At 43.4% G+C, this 15,303-nt stretch overlaps 7 protein-coding genes across 7 annotated transcripts; 4 read left to right on the top strand and 3 right to left on the bottom strand.

The window, feature by feature from the left end:
* Window positions 1-52: 52 nt before the first annotated feature.
* On the bottom strand, window positions 53-1,672 carry EAF02_012052 (uncharacterized protein; the record flags this gene model as incomplete). The annotated part of the gene is made up of 3 exons (XM_038908100.1): window positions 53-996; window positions 1,289-1,427; window positions 1,478-1,672. 3 exons carry the CDS (start codon window positions 1,670-1,672, stop codon window positions 53-55), a joined length of 1,278 nt encoding a protein of 425 aa, XP_038752120.1.
* A 731-nt stretch (window positions 1,673-2,403) lies between these two features.
* EAF02_012051 (uncharacterized protein) lies at window positions 2,404-5,136 on the top strand (the record flags this gene model as incomplete). The annotated part of the gene is made up of 4 exons (XM_038908099.1): window positions 2,404-2,505; window positions 2,565-2,998; window positions 3,045-4,485; window positions 4,534-5,136. The coding sequence occupies 4 exons, from the start codon at window positions 2,404-2,406 to the stop codon at window positions 5,134-5,136; spliced, it is 2,580 nt and encodes an 859-aa protein (XP_038752119.1).
* A 494-nt stretch (window positions 5,137-5,630) lies between these two features.
* Window positions 5,631-6,728, bottom strand: EAF02_012050 (uncharacterized protein; the record flags this gene model as incomplete). Its single annotated transcript, XM_038908098.1, has 1 exon — window positions 5,631-6,728. The coding sequence occupies one exon, from the start codon at window positions 6,726-6,728 to the stop codon at window positions 5,631-5,633; it is 1,098 nt and encodes a 365-aa protein (XP_038752118.1).
* Window positions 6,729-7,098: 370 nt separating this feature from the next.
* On the top strand, window positions 7,099-8,254 carry EAF02_012049 (uncharacterized protein; the record flags this gene model as incomplete). Its single annotated transcript, XM_038908097.1, has 2 exons — window positions 7,099-7,132; window positions 7,194-8,254. The coding sequence occupies 2 exons, from the start codon at window positions 7,099-7,101 to the stop codon at window positions 8,252-8,254; spliced, it is 1,095 nt and encodes a 364-aa protein (XP_038752117.1).
* A 32-nt stretch (window positions 8,255-8,286) lies between these two features.
* Window positions 8,287-8,722, bottom strand: EAF02_012048 (uncharacterized protein; the record flags this gene model as incomplete). Its single annotated transcript, XM_038908096.1, has 2 exons — window positions 8,287-8,605; window positions 8,661-8,722. 2 exons carry the CDS (start codon window positions 8,720-8,722, stop codon window positions 8,290-8,292), a joined length of 378 nt encoding a protein of 125 aa, XP_038752116.1. The 3' UTR covers window positions 8,287-8,289.
* Window positions 8,723-9,454: 732 nt separating this feature from the next.
* EAF02_012047 (uncharacterized protein) lies at window positions 9,455-10,824 on the top strand. Its single transcript, XM_038908095.1, has 3 exons — window positions 9,455-9,843; window positions 9,895-10,109; window positions 10,162-10,824. Exons 1-3 carry the CDS (start codon window positions 9,698-9,700, stop codon window positions 10,647-10,649), a joined length of 849 nt encoding a protein of 282 aa, XP_038752115.1. The 5' UTR covers window positions 9,455-9,697; the 3' UTR covers window positions 10,650-10,824.
* A 208-nt stretch (window positions 10,825-11,032) lies between these two features.
* On the top strand, window positions 11,033-14,921 carry EAF02_012046 (uncharacterized protein; the record flags this gene model as incomplete). The annotated part of the gene is made up of 3 exons (XM_038908094.1): window positions 11,033-11,890; window positions 11,943-14,740; window positions 14,855-14,921. 3 exons carry the CDS (start codon window positions 11,033-11,035, stop codon window positions 14,919-14,921), a joined length of 3,723 nt encoding a protein of 1,240 aa, XP_038752114.1.
* Window positions 14,922-15,303: the final 382 nt, after the last annotated feature.

Here is a 15,303-nt window from a genome sequence, read left to right as displayed (position 1 = left end):
TCTAACACTCCTACATCTGAAAATTTCCCACCCCAAATTCATAATTCACACCTTACAATTTACTCCCCTCACTCTTCGCCGCAGCTCTCTTTGGTGCCCCCCCAACTCTTCTCTTCCATTCTTCGGAAAATGTCTGTTTCTCAATCAAGCTCTTTTTGGTCCATTCCATATACTCTTCCTGCTCTCTTCTCCACCTCTTTAATTCTTGTCCTATCCAGGGAGTCAAAGCATCCGCACATTGTACTGTTGCTTCTTGCGCCACAAGATGACCTATTCCTTCCAGCACGACCTCTTTGACTTTTCCTTCTTTAGCCCCTCCGCTTCCTCCGTGTCCAGTGCCCGTCATCGACATTTTTTCAACCCGAGAATGGGGATAACAGACGTCACTTGTAGCACCGTAAATATAAAAAACCGAGGGACGGAGTTGCGGAAGTCGTAGAAGCGTATTGATTGGTTCTGGGCGATAGAAAGGATATTTTGATGGACTGGTCTCGTGTAGATCCGGGATGAGATCTGGACGAATAATAGTCTTACCGTCTTCGGAGAAAGCTTCCCAAGTTGGACGCATGAAGGAGAAGCATTCTTGATGTTTGGTTGTGGTTAGGGTTGTGCTGCCTGATGGCTCATTGGGGTAGATGGCAGTCGGGGTTGAGCGGATGGCATATTGACACCAGCGGTCTAGGACGCGGGAATCCCATTTTGAGTATGCTTTTGATTTTCGGAAGGCAGCTTCAGCAGCGGCACGAGAAGGCCAGAGGTCACGACGAAAGGTGGAGAGTTGATTGGGTGAAACAGTATTGGAGGGGGTAGATGCATATTGTTGAATTACAGGATCGAGCATTACAAGGGTGGTTAGAAGACGGGGGTGCATGAGGGAGAGGTTGGTGAGCATATTGGCGCCGAAGGAATGACCGATTCCAATTATGGGAAGAGGCATTTGGGAACGGTAGGTATTGACCATGTGGAGAAGATCCCGGGCGTGATCTATCCATGATGCTGGAAGGTGTTAGATAGTACTGGATATGATAAGGACTCGTAGAAACAAGTTATTACAAGTGACTGAAAGAGAGCCGTGATATTAGGGACACATATGAATTGTGTTTCGATTTGCATGTAAAGGCCCTAGTAGAGATTCTAGTCTATGTCACAAAATCGACTCCTATGCGTGCAACTTGCAAGCCCCTTCGCCCACACTTGTAGGTTCCGAAGGCCTACATTGCTGGATCATAGCTGACACCGCTGTGATCTAATAAAAAACAATTCATCAGTCAAGAAAACTAGCACGTACGATCATTTCCCAATAACTGCTCATTTAGAACGCTACTAGCGCCTTCGTGGGCTAAATCTGCTATCCAAATACTTCGTATCTTAAAGCCATTAGCTCTTGCGCGTGCATGGACATCTTCCCATAATGGCTCATATAATTCCTGTACATCTTTAGCTTGTTGGATTATTCGAACGCATGGGAAAAGTCTACCTTTGGATAACCATTTGCATGAGCACCAATTATAGTCACATCTCCTGGTTGTGGATTGGGATTATCTCGAGGGATATATTGTTTGATTGCTAGATGTAACACATCTTCTTGGGTATTTGAGGTGGCACGAGGGTATTCCCTGATGTGTTGACATTCCAGAGTGTGTTCCTTTATCTCAAAGACTGTGGAGTGCATGATGGGGTAAATGTGGGGGATGAACCCTTTTTTTGTTAGGTGAGAGGAAGATATATGTATATAGATATATATAGGTTGAAGGCACAGCAAAGAGAATGAAGTATCGATACTCTTTGAGTTTGAATGGAAGAATTGTATGTAAAGAACTGAACATTAGGTTCTATTCATGGAGGACGAAACATACATAGATTTGAGTACCAAGCCGGCATGCATGACAAGCCTCGGCCCCAGCGCGGTAACACTAGGTTAGCGGTAAAAGGGGGAAGCGGGAAATATTTAGCACGTAGTAGTTTTTGGTATAATTGACCAATTACCATTTCCCATTTACCAATTACCATTTGGCTGAAACATCTCGAATAATCTTAAACACAAAGTTCCCTGTGAATAAAGTCTTATCGATATTGCGAAAACCAACCCAGAGACTCCTACATTTGTAAAGGTTGATCGAAGTGAGGGGGGTGCAAGCTCACACGTGATTACCTGTCAAATCCAATCAGTTAACCCCTGTCGTTTTAGCGCGTTTTCTTAAAGTACGTGATTCTAGAAACGCGCATCAATCCGCGTATGTCGATTTTGTAGATCAAACACAATTTCAACATTTCGACATTTCAACATTTCAGCAAGCAAACATCGTAGCAGTATTTATTAGCAAGGCTCGAGCCAATTCATATTGCACTTGTTGCTATATTTCATACACTCTTTCTATTGTGCATGTAGATTTGTATCTCAATATGACTGAAGTAGAAAGTGGCGCCGCTCCCCTTCCCCTCTTCGATAGCTGTGCTATCACCATCATTTTGAGCGAAGAGCTTCCAATACCTCAAGCAAGACAAGTATACCTCGCAAAAAACCATCCATGATGTTTTTTGTGTATACTGACATAAATTGGTAGTTAAGAGAAATTCTTGAGGACAATGGTGCTTCGGCAGAAATTAAGAAAACAGATGATGGCTTGAACTTGGAGGAAGTTACCCATATTATCTCTACTACAACCGACTTTGCATGTTACGATAAAGCAGGCCTCTTGCTTGTACCAGTCATTACACCTGAATGGGTAACACAATCTCTCAGCAGACGCAGACAAGCACCGATTCGTCCATACACTCCAGATGAACGATATATCTTTTCCAATGTCCACCTTACATGCGCAGATATTCCACAGGGCGATAAAGTTGCGATAATTGGTGCCACATGTGCTATGGGTGGAATGGAAAGTAATAGCTTAACTAAATTGGTCACTCATATTTGTGCTCTTAGTATGGATCATCCAAAGTGTCAGGCGGCGAAGGACAAGGGATTAAAATGCAAAATCGTCCTGCCACAGTGGTAAGTGTTTCGACTTTGGCAGATATTCTCAACTAATCAAATGCAGGTTTGATGATTGCTTGAAATTAGGAAGACGCATAGACGAACGTCCATATTTGCTCCCAAACCCCGAAATATTTCTCTTGAAACCCGAAGATAGTCTGCCAATACCTTCCTCCTCACGACTTGAAGGTGCTACTGCAGCGCATTCAAATATGCTCGAGACTCCAACTGCTTCCCCTATACAACGTAAACTGGATGTTTTTAAGGATAAGAAGGTGATGTTGTCCAAAGACCTGGACCTTGGAAGCCGACTCACCAGATTGCTCTCGGATCTCGTCGAACATGGGCAAGGTACAATCACAAACTCAGTACGTCAAGCTGATATGTTCGTTTGTAATTACCGGGAGGGCAGAAATTATGTCATTGCCTCTCGATCACCTTCAACTCACGTGGGTAATCTTTCATGGCTTTACTATATGATTGCTCACAATACATGGACAAATCCTACTCGGAGACTTCTTCACTACCCTATTCCGAAAGGAGGTTTACCAGGTTTCGAGAACTACAAGATAACTCTCTCTAACTATGGTGGTGAGGCACGCATCTACCTTGAAAATTTGGTGAATGCCGCTGGTGGCGAATTTACAAAAAGCATGAAGCAAGATAACACACATCTGATCACAGCTCGAAAGGCTAGTGAAAAGTGTAATGCAGCTGCTGAATGGAATATTAACATGATCAATCACCTTTGGCTTGAAGAAAGTTATGCCAAGTGCGAGGTTCAGATATTAACGAATCCTCGTTATATTCATTTCCCTCCAAGAACAAATCTTGGTGAGGTTATTGGCCAAACCCAATTTGATCAAAAGGCCTTGGAAAAGAAATACTTTCCCAGAGATCCTACACCAGGTCCAAATAGTCCAAAGCCTTCCAAAATGAAGAATTTGACAATTCGAGATCGGGATGTAGATGGTGATGGAGATCACGATATGGATGGCGAAACTGAAGATGAGGGAGCTGAAGTAATTGCACCTCCTCCGAAACCTAAAGGCAAAGGCAAGGGGACTTCTACAAACTCCACAGTCTCTACAAATGTTCTTTCTACACCGGCTAGCAAGAAGCGCACATCTTTGGACAAAGAAAATGATACCCCTTCATCGACTAGTAGCCGAAGTGCTAAGAGTAAAGCAATCAATGCCCTTCATCAATTGGCCCCTGATATTGCAAAGTACGAATTAGAGAAGAAGAGAAAAGGGCATGTATTTGGGGGCGATCGGGCTGCGAATAAAATCGAGAGGGAACGAGATTTGCAACGCAATTCGAGTCCAGTGGTAAAACATCAAGAAGATGATGAGGATAGTGACAGTGGTAGCGAGGAGGTTGATGCTCGTCCATTAAAGAAGGCGAAAACTGCATTAAAACCAGAAGTCCAAGTTCGCATGCTTGTTACTGGTTACAAGGCTTGGTCCAATCCTGATGCGCCAACTAAGGAGGATACAGATACTGTAAGTTGATCCCTCTATTATTTCACGGCCATTACTAACATGCATTAGAAAAAACTACGTAGTCTTGGTATTTCTCTGTGGACTGGTTATGGAAAAGTCAACATTATGGCTGCACCCAAAATGGTTCGAACTAGGAAATTTCTTGTCGGTCTTGCACATGGACCTACCGTCGTATCAGAGAAGTATATTGAGGCTTGTATCAAAGCCGGAAAGATGCTGGACGCAGAAGACTTTCCATTGGTAGATGCAGAAAACGAAAAGAAGCACAGTGTCAAGTTGAAGGATGCTTTGAATCGTGCGACAGTTAACAAAGGTCGACTTCTAAACACAATTCCAATATACTGCACTTTCGACATCGACAATGGCGTTGAAACTTATCGGGAAATTGCAGAAGTCAACGGCGCCACTTTTGGTACTTTCAAAGGACGTCCAACTATCAAACCTACCAAGCCGGAAGAAGATGATGGACCCCCAGAGCCAGTTTACTTAATCAGCAGCGACAAGAGATCTGAACAAGCTCTTTATTCAAAGTTCGAAGAAATGGCTAAGGCGGGAAATATGGAGCCGAGGATTGTCAAAGTGGAATGGTTGTTAGATGTTGCTATGTCTCAACAAATCAAGTGGGACAAAAAGTATTTGCTGAAGCGCTAATTTGAGGAAGTGGATGGTGAAGCTTCAATTAATGTTCTTGCTGGCGATTAGGGATAGCGATGTATTCATATACCTTTTGGACTTTTTGGTTGGACGGACGGATTACAAAAGAAAAGAAGCGATGTCCTTTGCAGGCTGGAGGTATTTTGGGAGCTAGATGTAATATTGATATGTAGGGTTGTATTTTAGCTTATGAGATATGTATACCACGAATTTTGTGTATAATGAGTGTTTGTTATGCTTGCTTCTTCTGAAAGATCTGTCTAGAGAGATGGTACAGTATCTTTAAGGGGTCTTGGTGAATTATATATCAATATATTTGGGGTATCATGGTTCCTATCTTTCTATGTCTACAATCTTCATGTTCCTGACTCCGTAATTTTCTCAGAGCGCTCGATATCCAGAGTACAAAATCCCCCACTAAGTGACGAGATATGCATCGTAGCTCAGGCATACATAATAACATAGAATACAAACATTACTCCTAACTCCTTTCATTCCTTTCCATCCATCAGCGTCGGCGTAGGGACGTCGCCGAGCCCCTCCAAAAAAGCATCCGCCTGTTTTTTCGCTCTCTTCTCCCCCAACACCCTCCTCCTCTCCTCAATCTCTCGCTTCCTCTTCTCCTTCAGCCCTTCCCTCTCTTTCCTCCCCCTCTCCGTCTCCCTCCTCATCCTCTCCAAATTCTCCATCTCCTCTTTCCTCATCTCCTCATCCTTCGAAAAACTATAAAACCCCTGTCCTTTACTCCTCACCTCCTTATCCGCCTCATAATGTTTCATTTCCGGCGGCGTCGCACTCCTATCTCTCTTCTTGGCCAACTCCTCCATTTTCTCCGCGGTTTCGGAATCCAGCGTCGATGTAAAAGCAGATGATTGGATGGTATCGCCGTAGATGAGTTGAGAAGGCTGGGCTGGACGAGCGGACATACGCTCTAGTTCTTCTGCGCCAAGGAGGGCATTCCTGCGCTGACGCTCGAGACGCTGCGCTTCTTTTTTGGTTACCTGGCGGAGACGACCATATTCGTCTTCATATTCGACGAGTTGGTTATCTTCTGCGTTTGAAGCGCCGCCGCCAAAGGAATCATCGCTATCGGAGTCTTCATCTTTTTCACCTCCTTCAACCCATTTGCGATCGAAATCTACAAGTCCTTCCGCTTCTTCATCTTCATCTTCATCTCCGTTTCCGTTTCCGAGTCTATCGTGATCACCGCGTTTCAACCGCGAATAAATCTTTGCCTTTTCAGCAAGTCGTTTTTTACTCCTGTGAAGCGTACTATCATCTATTCTTTCCCCCTGGCCAGTTTTTCGAATCTGGGTATATATATTTCCATCCTCATCATCTTCCAAATCTTTTGCGGCGCGTTTCTTGGTTCCTTTATTATGTGTTTTAAAGATGTCTTCTTTAGTTTTGGAGGGACGAGGACGACCGCGAGTAGTGGATGATGATGAAGACTCCTGCGTTTGAGAAGCGAGAAGTGATGAGAGAGTCGAGGAGAATGCTAGGTTTGTAGAAGAGGATAATTCTTTAGCAGAGGAGGAGTGAAGCTTAGGTTTTTTGAAATTGTACAGATTATTAGGGTCGTTGGACATTTTGGAGGAATTATTGTTGTTGTAGTTGTAGTTGAAGGAGAGATAGATGGAAATAATGCGATCATCGAGTTGATGTATATTCTCGTAAGGCTGAGGGAATCTGGGGAGCTCGAAATCGCGGCCTCGTCCATCTGTAATTGACCAATAGAAATTAGTAAAGTGGATATTGGAGAGAGGGGTATCAATATGTGCGAGATCGGATTATTGTGCATAGAAACAACCCCACCACCTGCAATCCTTCCGTGATTGCTCATTATTCATAACATTTTGATTCTTCAGTACGAGCAAGACATTTAACCTTTAAAACCAAACAATCTGCCATTGATCAATCTTCAATCCTGAATTTTAATCATCCACAAATCAAGTCAACATGGTAGCTAAGGAAATTTACGTTGCAGTCATTGGTATTAATCTGCAATCTTTGATAGTTTTAACATGAGCTCTATTTAGCTAATACTTGATTAGGTGCTGGTGGTGTAGGAAAATGCTTTCTATCTCAACTTGAAGCTCTTTCTCAACGATTTACTTCAGCCAAGATATCCCTCATCTTCGTTTCAAGAAGCAAGAAAGTTCTCTACAGCCCAAAATATACTCCTCTTTCATACTCCAACCTCTCAAATACCCTCGCAGACTCTACACAAGAACCACTCTCTTTGCCAAAGATCATTGAATACTTAGCAGCTGCACCTGCAAAGGTCGTCCTTGTCGACAACACAAGTTCGCAAGATGTCGCAGATGCATACCCACAAGTTTTGTCCAAAGGAATCTCGATAGTCACTCCCAACAAGAAGGCGTTTTCCGGATCATATAAATTGTGGCAGGATATCTTCTCCGCAGCTTCCTCATCCGGAGCTAAGGTGTATCATGAGAGTTCGGTTGGAGCTGGATTGCCAGTTATCTCTACTTTGAAGGAATTGGTCGACACAGGTGATTCCGTAACTAAAATCGAAGGTGTCTTCAGCGGTACTATGTCCTTCTTGTTTAACTCGTTCGCTCCTACCGAAGGTTCAGGAGGAAAGTGGTCTTCCGAAGTCGCTAAAGCAAAGGAGTTGGGTTACACTGAGCCAGATCCAAGAGATGATTTGAACGGACTGGATGTCGCCAGAAAGTTGACAATTTTGGCAAGATTGGCAGGTCTTGAGGTAGAATCCCCAACTTCATTCCCAGTCCAAAGCTTGATCCCCAAGGAATTGGAGAGCGTTTCAAGTGGAGAGGAATTCCTTCAAAAGTTGCCAGAGTTCGATTCCCAGATGGAGGAAACAAAGGTTGCCGCCGAGAAGGAGGGTAAGGTTGTAAGATTCGTTGGTAGTATCGATGTCGCAAAGAAGGAAGTGAGGGTGGGTTTGGAGAAATTCGACAAATCTCACCCAATTGCTGCCCTCAAGGGAAGTGATAATATCATCAGCTTCTACACGAAGCGATATGGATCCAATCCTTTAATCATTCAAGGAGCTGGTGCTGGAGGAGATGTCACAGCAATGGGTGTCACAGGTGATCTTATTAAGGTCCTCGAAAGATTGTCTTGAAATCATGTTATAATACCATAAAAGTTGTTTGCTGTTCAATCGTCTACTATCGCGCCGCTATCTTTTCGTGGTTGCGCTGCTTCCTCTATTCCCTTCTTTATTCCCTCAGCTTTGTCCTCTAAGATGTCTGCCATATTGACTGTCCCATTCACTGAGGGCATTGTTAAGATTCTCGGTCGTCCTTGGCCATTCGGTCGTTCGCTCAAGCTCGGTGCACGCGGTCGTGGTCTATCTCTTGCCCGCCCACCAAAATAAGGCATTTCATGGTGTATTAAGCGGAAAAGGTAGAAAATAATATCGAAGAGGAGAGTCAATAGCCATGGTCCTATGCACAATATACCCAGTAACAAACTATGTATGATATTAGTTCAGTGATTGAAGTCCTTGGTACCAAATACTTACAAACGTGTTTCTAGCCCACACTTCGATAAACGCTAGACTTTCAGGAAGAATTGAGAACCACGGCATGTTATATGAAAAGACTCCTAGGGAGCGAAGATCAAAAACTCCCTCCTTGACGTTAAAAGATTGAATGAGCGATAATGCTGAGAATCCGTATGCAGTTCGTGTTCCTCTCTGGAAGCTGTAAGGAAATGCTTGCTGTTTGGTAAAGATGTAGTCGCCAAGTACGAGCTTCTCGAATCAGGATGATATGGGAGTAAAAACTAAATGGTCGGTCCTTTCACATATCGATATATGGAATTTGAGAGGAATGGAGAGACAGCAATGAGAAAGAACGAAGAATGAGGGATGGAATGGCTTAAATGCTTCAATGCTAATGGTGCAAGCACATACCTAAAGAGATTGTATGCAATTGCATCAGCCTCAAGCCAAGAGCTGGATTCAAGTAATGGTATTGGTAACGAATGTGGATTTCATTCCTTGATGCAATTCTCGAGGTTTGTTACAATTTGTGGTAATATTTGTAATTGTAATTTATTGAGGTCGTCCTTCACAACGTTTCGATAGAATAACCTGGGGGTGAATAATGTTGTTATCGCAATCAGAATATTGCGGTGGCCCAAGATGACGATTAAGGTTACTAGGGGTAGGTATCATTGTGTCAATCATACATACCCATGGACCTTGTACTTCGTAGCTTTGTGTTTGGGTGCTCCACAAGAGTTTAATATAAATGTAAATATAATAATTTAGTAAAAATATTGCTAAAATGCTAAAATGCTAAAATTCATAAACTCACGGCCTCCAATTAGCTAAATTGGACTAAAATAGAAAGGAAAAATCCACCATCCACTAACATTTTATTTGGTGCATTTGAGGTTCCTTGCGAGAAAAAAAGTTCAGCCTTGAGCTTTTTCCGTCATGCTAAAGCCTCGTTTGAACCACAACCACAGCCTCCCATCTTTTCGGACATTCACGATTCCATTACATCAAGGAAGATATCGTTGACTGTCAAGAAATTTTGGAAGTTCTACGATCAACATGGCAGGCCCACCGAACAAAAAGCAGAAACGGGAGGATTACCGAACTGCGAGAGAAAATGGCGAGGAGAGTAAGGAATTGCCAAAGAAGAAGTTCTACAGACAGAGAGCGCATGCAAATCCTTTCTCGGATCATCGTCTGGCATAGTACGTCCGCTTGCCATTGCCATTGTAAGAGACTTCATTGACTGGTATTAGTCCCGCTTCCCCAGCTCAGATGGATTGGGCTTCGCATTACCCCGCCTATGCAGAGTCCGCAACGGCTTCTGAAAGCACAGAAGAACCTTCAACAGTTTCAGACTCTAGCAGTCCCAAGAAGATGAAGCAAGACGTTGAAGTTGCAGACATTGGTTGTGGATTTGGTGGTTTGACAGTAGCTTTAGCTCCCAAATTACCAAATTCTTTAATTCTTGGTATGAATCACTCCTTACAATCGCTTCACACAATTCTAATCTTTTATGACAGGTATGGAGATTCGAGCGCAAGTCACAGAATATGTACAAGAACGAATTAAAGCTCTAAGAGTTCAAGAAAAGGAATCCGGTCTATTTCAAAATGCTTCATGCATACGAGCTAATACCATGAAATTTATGCCAAATTTCTTCAAAAAACATCAACTCTCAAAGATTTTCCTTTGCTTTCCAGATCCTCATTTCAAAACACGAAAGCATAAGGCTAGAATTGTATCGACCACATTAGCCGCTGAGTATGCTTACGTAGTTCGACCGGGAGGAATCATATATACTATCACCGATGTTGAAGACCTTCATAATTGGATGGTTACACATTTCAACGCACATCCTACTTTTGAGCGCGTTGCAGAAGAGGAGCAAGAAGCAGATGAATGTGTCAATATAATGAGAACGGAGACCGAGGAAGGAAAGAAGGTTACGAGGAATAATGGACCAAAATTTGTTGCATTGTTCAAGCGTTTGGAAGATCCTCCTTGGTAAAAGAGGGGTGAAGCAGATGTCAAAATATCTAGAGGGGATGTTATTTACACAAAAAATGACGATAGGAGCCAGTCAATGGGAATTTATGTTGATCCTATTCCTGACGAGGGTTGCGATTGTCGAAGGTCAAATAGAGGAAATAAACGAATACATAATTCGAAATCATGCCTACATTTCAATTCATAGACTGTCTACTCTCCCATTGTGAAAAGATTAATATGCTCGTCGACCGTGACTGGTCATATTGCATGTGAAATGGAATGGAAAGATTACGCGAGGACCCTGAAAGCCGAAAGCTACAACCATTGTGAGACCTTAATAGAGCTTCCAAAAAAGTTCCCACCAAAAATGCTGTTCATAAATACAATTGCCCTTCACAGATTATGGCCCTGAGTCGTCGGGATGTGATCTTAGCTGGTATTGCCGTATTTTTTGCCTGGGGATTTGCTACCAATTGGATCCCGACCTTGCGCTGGATTGGATATGCATTTGTCGCAGGTCTGATTGTACCCATCGTGGGGCTCACAGCTTTGCTACTTCTTACATCTAGAGGTTCCCAATACGGAGAAGAATATATTGTGCGCCGACCAAAAGGACCTGCATTCCTGGCAGCGACGAAATGGAAGAAGGAAATAGCCGCGTTACGCACACGACAAATGCATGTACGAAAGCCATTAGTCCCAGACTCCTTTATAGTATCATGCGCCCTCGACGACTTCTTAGACCTTATACTTCGCGATTTTGTGGCTTCGTGGTATGGGAGTATTAGCAGGAACCCGACGTTTACCAATGAGGTTGACAAGACGATAAGATTGGCTCTTGTCAACCTGCGAGATCGATTACTGGATATAGATTTGGTGGAGGTTGTGACCACCCGTTTTGTACCTATTCTGACAGGGCATTTCAAGGAGTTCTACAATGCGGAGGTTGCTATCAGAGGCAAGAATTTGAATCGAAGTGTTACGGAATCTGATGAGTTGGACCTTGCGATAGCGGCGAAATACAATGATGGGAAACTACATTCTGCGGCCTCTCTGGCCTTCTCGGATACGAAGCTGGTACAACAAGAATATCTACGGGATTTGACACAAAAGCTGCTGCCGGAGATTCTACCAGAGAATGCTATCGGGAGTCGTGCGGTGGGAGTTTTGATCAGGGAATTGGTGGCTTGTGCCGTTCTTTTCCCCATAATGCAAATGCTTTCTGATCCGGATATGTGGAATCAGATAATGGAGGCATATGTATATATCCCGAGTTATCATCAATTCCGAGATTTGCGCTAACAAAATACAGGGACGTTCTATGCTTCAAGATAGATCAACTGTGCGAAAACTTCGGGCTGCACTAGATGAGCATGCATCACCCGCTCCTAAATCGAATCGTACTGCGCAGTTTCCGAGATTTTCACCGGGAGATCATGAAAGAAAGTTCGAAAAATTCATTCGTGCGATTAGGAAGACGAACAATTTGTCGGATGCTAGAAGGTTTCGAAGTGAGGTATCCAGTCAATTCAAGCGGGATGCTTTGAAGGATGGACAAGATCCGGTATACTTGCGACGACTTGATATTGGAAAGAGAATATTGGACGAAAGGGTTAGCCAATTGGCTGCCACAGGTGATCGCGGAGCTCTGGTCTCGCAACCAGGTCGTAATGGCGTTCAAGCATCAAAGCTCGAAAATGCGTCACTTGTGGATCTCCTACATGATCCTTCTGGTCTTTCATATTTCATGGAATACATGGACAGGCAGAATTGTATGTCTCTTGTACAGTTTTGGATTGTAGTTGATGGGTTTCGAAATCCTCTAGAGGATGATGGTGCAGAAGACGAACAAGTCCCGACTACTATTGCCCCTTGGACTGATGCCGATAGAACGGATCTTGCCCAGATAAACGATGCGTATCTTTCTAAGCCAGAACTCAAAGTCCCGGATACTTCGAAACGTATTGTCCAGGAGTTTCTCAAGGCGGGTAATAAGGCAACTTCAAAACAATACTTTATGGCTAGAAGAGCTATATTACGCGCTCAAACCTCTGCACTGGAAGTAATGCAAGATAAATTCTTCCCACATTTTAAAAGATCAGATCTTTTCTACAAATGTCTCACATCTCAAGAAGCTTCAAAAATTGGCCAACCTTCTCCAGCACCGTCACTTAATTTGGAGAATACGACGCGCAAACCATCGATAGCTCCCAGATCAAATACTACCATGACAGTCAATACACGCTCCCCTTCTTTCTCAAGAGGTTCATCAAAATTGATTCCAAAGAGGTCAGATCTACGTCGGGCTGCTATGTCTTTCACTGATTTAACCACCCATCAATCAGACCCCATGTCAAATTCTCGAGCCTCTCTAGATGAGGAAACTCCCTTATTTGAAGATGATGACCTGGATAGCGATGCAATGGCAAATTCAATAATGAGTCTTGATCAAGAACCTGGTGTAATTGTTCCGGATAACAATGTTGTGCAAGCCATGGAAGCGGCGTTGAATACGATCATGGAGGATAAGCCTAACATTGATGATATTCGAAGCTCACTATTTGGCCCTAATGATACCCCGGACTCACCTGTTCCAAGCGTTAATTCCACGTCGAACGACATCTCAAACAGGAGTTCAAGTGATCATAAGCGAGCGGATCTATTTGGAATTGAGAATGGTAAAGGGGCTGACAGACATGAACGAACGGAAAAGCCAAGTATAGCATCGCTTGGACTTGTAAACACTTCTTCTAGAATTGGTGTATTCACAGATAACGATCTATTTGGGGATGAAGAAAGGTTTCTTTCCGATGAACATGACGACCCTGAGAAGGACGACGATGAGGATAACCAAGATCAAGTCCACGAGGCAGCTCCTGGTGATTTAGGTCTAGCAGAGGCTATCACTCTTCTCACTACTGACATTGATCGCCTTATAGCTCAAGACGCTGTGGTTGATTCATTAACAAGAAAAGCTGAACTCACAAACAATACAGCCGAGCTCAGAATCCTGCGAAAGTCCAAGGCTAGTTTAGAAAGAGAGATTCGTCGCAAAGAGCTTCAGAGGCAGCAATATGTTATACAAGAGAGTGATAACAGTCTTTATGGACGTTCCACTATCAAAATCAAATCTATCATGGTTGGAAAAGAGGACGACGGTCGAGAGTATGCTGTTTACGTTATCGAAGTACAAAGAAAGTCCGGAGAACAGATGCCAGCTGCAACCTGGACCATTACTCGACGTTATAGCGAATTTCATGAACTTCATCAGCGACTGAGAATCAAGTATCCATCAGTAGGACATCTTGATTTTCCTCGTAGGCGGATGGTCATGAAGCTACAAGGAGACTTTCTTCAAAAGCGACGTGCGGCATTAGAAAAATATCTCCGAGAAATTCTTCTGTTACCTGATATATGTCGAAGTCGAGAGTTGCGCGCATTCCTTTCCCAAAGTGCTCTGGCTCCAGAATTAGAAGACGCAGGTGCCATCGACAACAAGAAGGATATCATGACAAGATTCTACAACTCAGTAACAGATGGAATGGAAGATATTCTCGGAAATATTCCAGTCCTAGACCAACTTTCAGTCGCAGGACAGAATCTCTTATCAGCAGCAACCAATCAGCTCATCACCATGCCCTCAACAATAAGCGAGGACCCTCTAACAGCAGCCGAAGCAGAAGCAGAACTGAACGCATTCGAAGATAAAGAGTTAGAACCCTTCGTAAAACCTATCTGCGACATCTTCCTCGAAGTCTTCGAACTCAATCGTGGAAACAATTGGTTGCGCGGCCGTGCTGTAGTGGTTGTTCTTCACCAACTTTTAGGTGGAACGATAGAGAGAAAGGTCAGGGAAAATGTAAAGGGGTTTATCCATGATGATATGATCGTGAAGTATATTTCAATCCTTAAAGATTCCATGTGGCCTGGGGGAGAGAGGAAGGTGGAAGGGAAGACCAGAACGACGGGAGAAAAGAGCAAGAGCAGAAAAGAAGCAAGTTTGATGTTGGCAACGCTGATACCGGATTTGGCTGGGAGTGTGGTAGGGAGGGTAAATGCGCAGGCGGCTAGTCGGAGGATATTCGCTACGTTCAACAATCCGAGGCTGAAGTGAGTGTTCTTTTTTGCTTTCTGAAGTTGGGTTGGGGTGGGGTGTGCGGGCGGTGATGAAATTGGATGAAATGATATGAAATGATGTGAGACAAGACTAACATATACATTCAGTGCACATCTTACATTTACGCTGTTAGATGAAGTTATTGATGCTTTGTTTGGGGATTTGGGTTCATAGCTGACTGGTTGCATTTGAGTGTTTGACAGCTTAGCAGAGGCGTTGGGTTGATTTTACTGAATGCATCATTGGTATGGAGTTTGCAGACGAATATCATATTGTCTTGATGAATGTTAGGTTCGGTGGATGAAACGATCGTGTGGTTATGTTTAGAGAGTAGAGAATGTATGATGTGGTTAGTGTTGTGGTGTGATGTATATACGAGAACTAGATTGGATTCATGGATACACAGTGGACTCACAGCCTACAGTACTCATATGTGGGAATCGGTATCCGATGTAAAGTTGAAGTGCGAAGTGAGTAGAGGTGCAAATGGACATCGAGATCGGAATGAAGATATGCGAACATGAAGATATTAATTCTATATGTTGAGAGTGTGAGA

This window comes from Botrytis sinoallii (genome assembly GCF_014898435.1).
Source record: "Botrytis sinoallii strain Bc 23 chromosome Unknown BSIN_039, whole genome shotgun sequence".
In the NCBI taxonomy this organism is placed as follows: Eukaryota; Fungi; Ascomycota; class Leotiomycetes; order Helotiales; family Sclerotiniaceae; genus Botrytis; species Botrytis sinoallii.
Note: the sequence above shows the minus strand (reverse complement) of the source record. Positions and strands in the feature narration are given on the sequence as shown.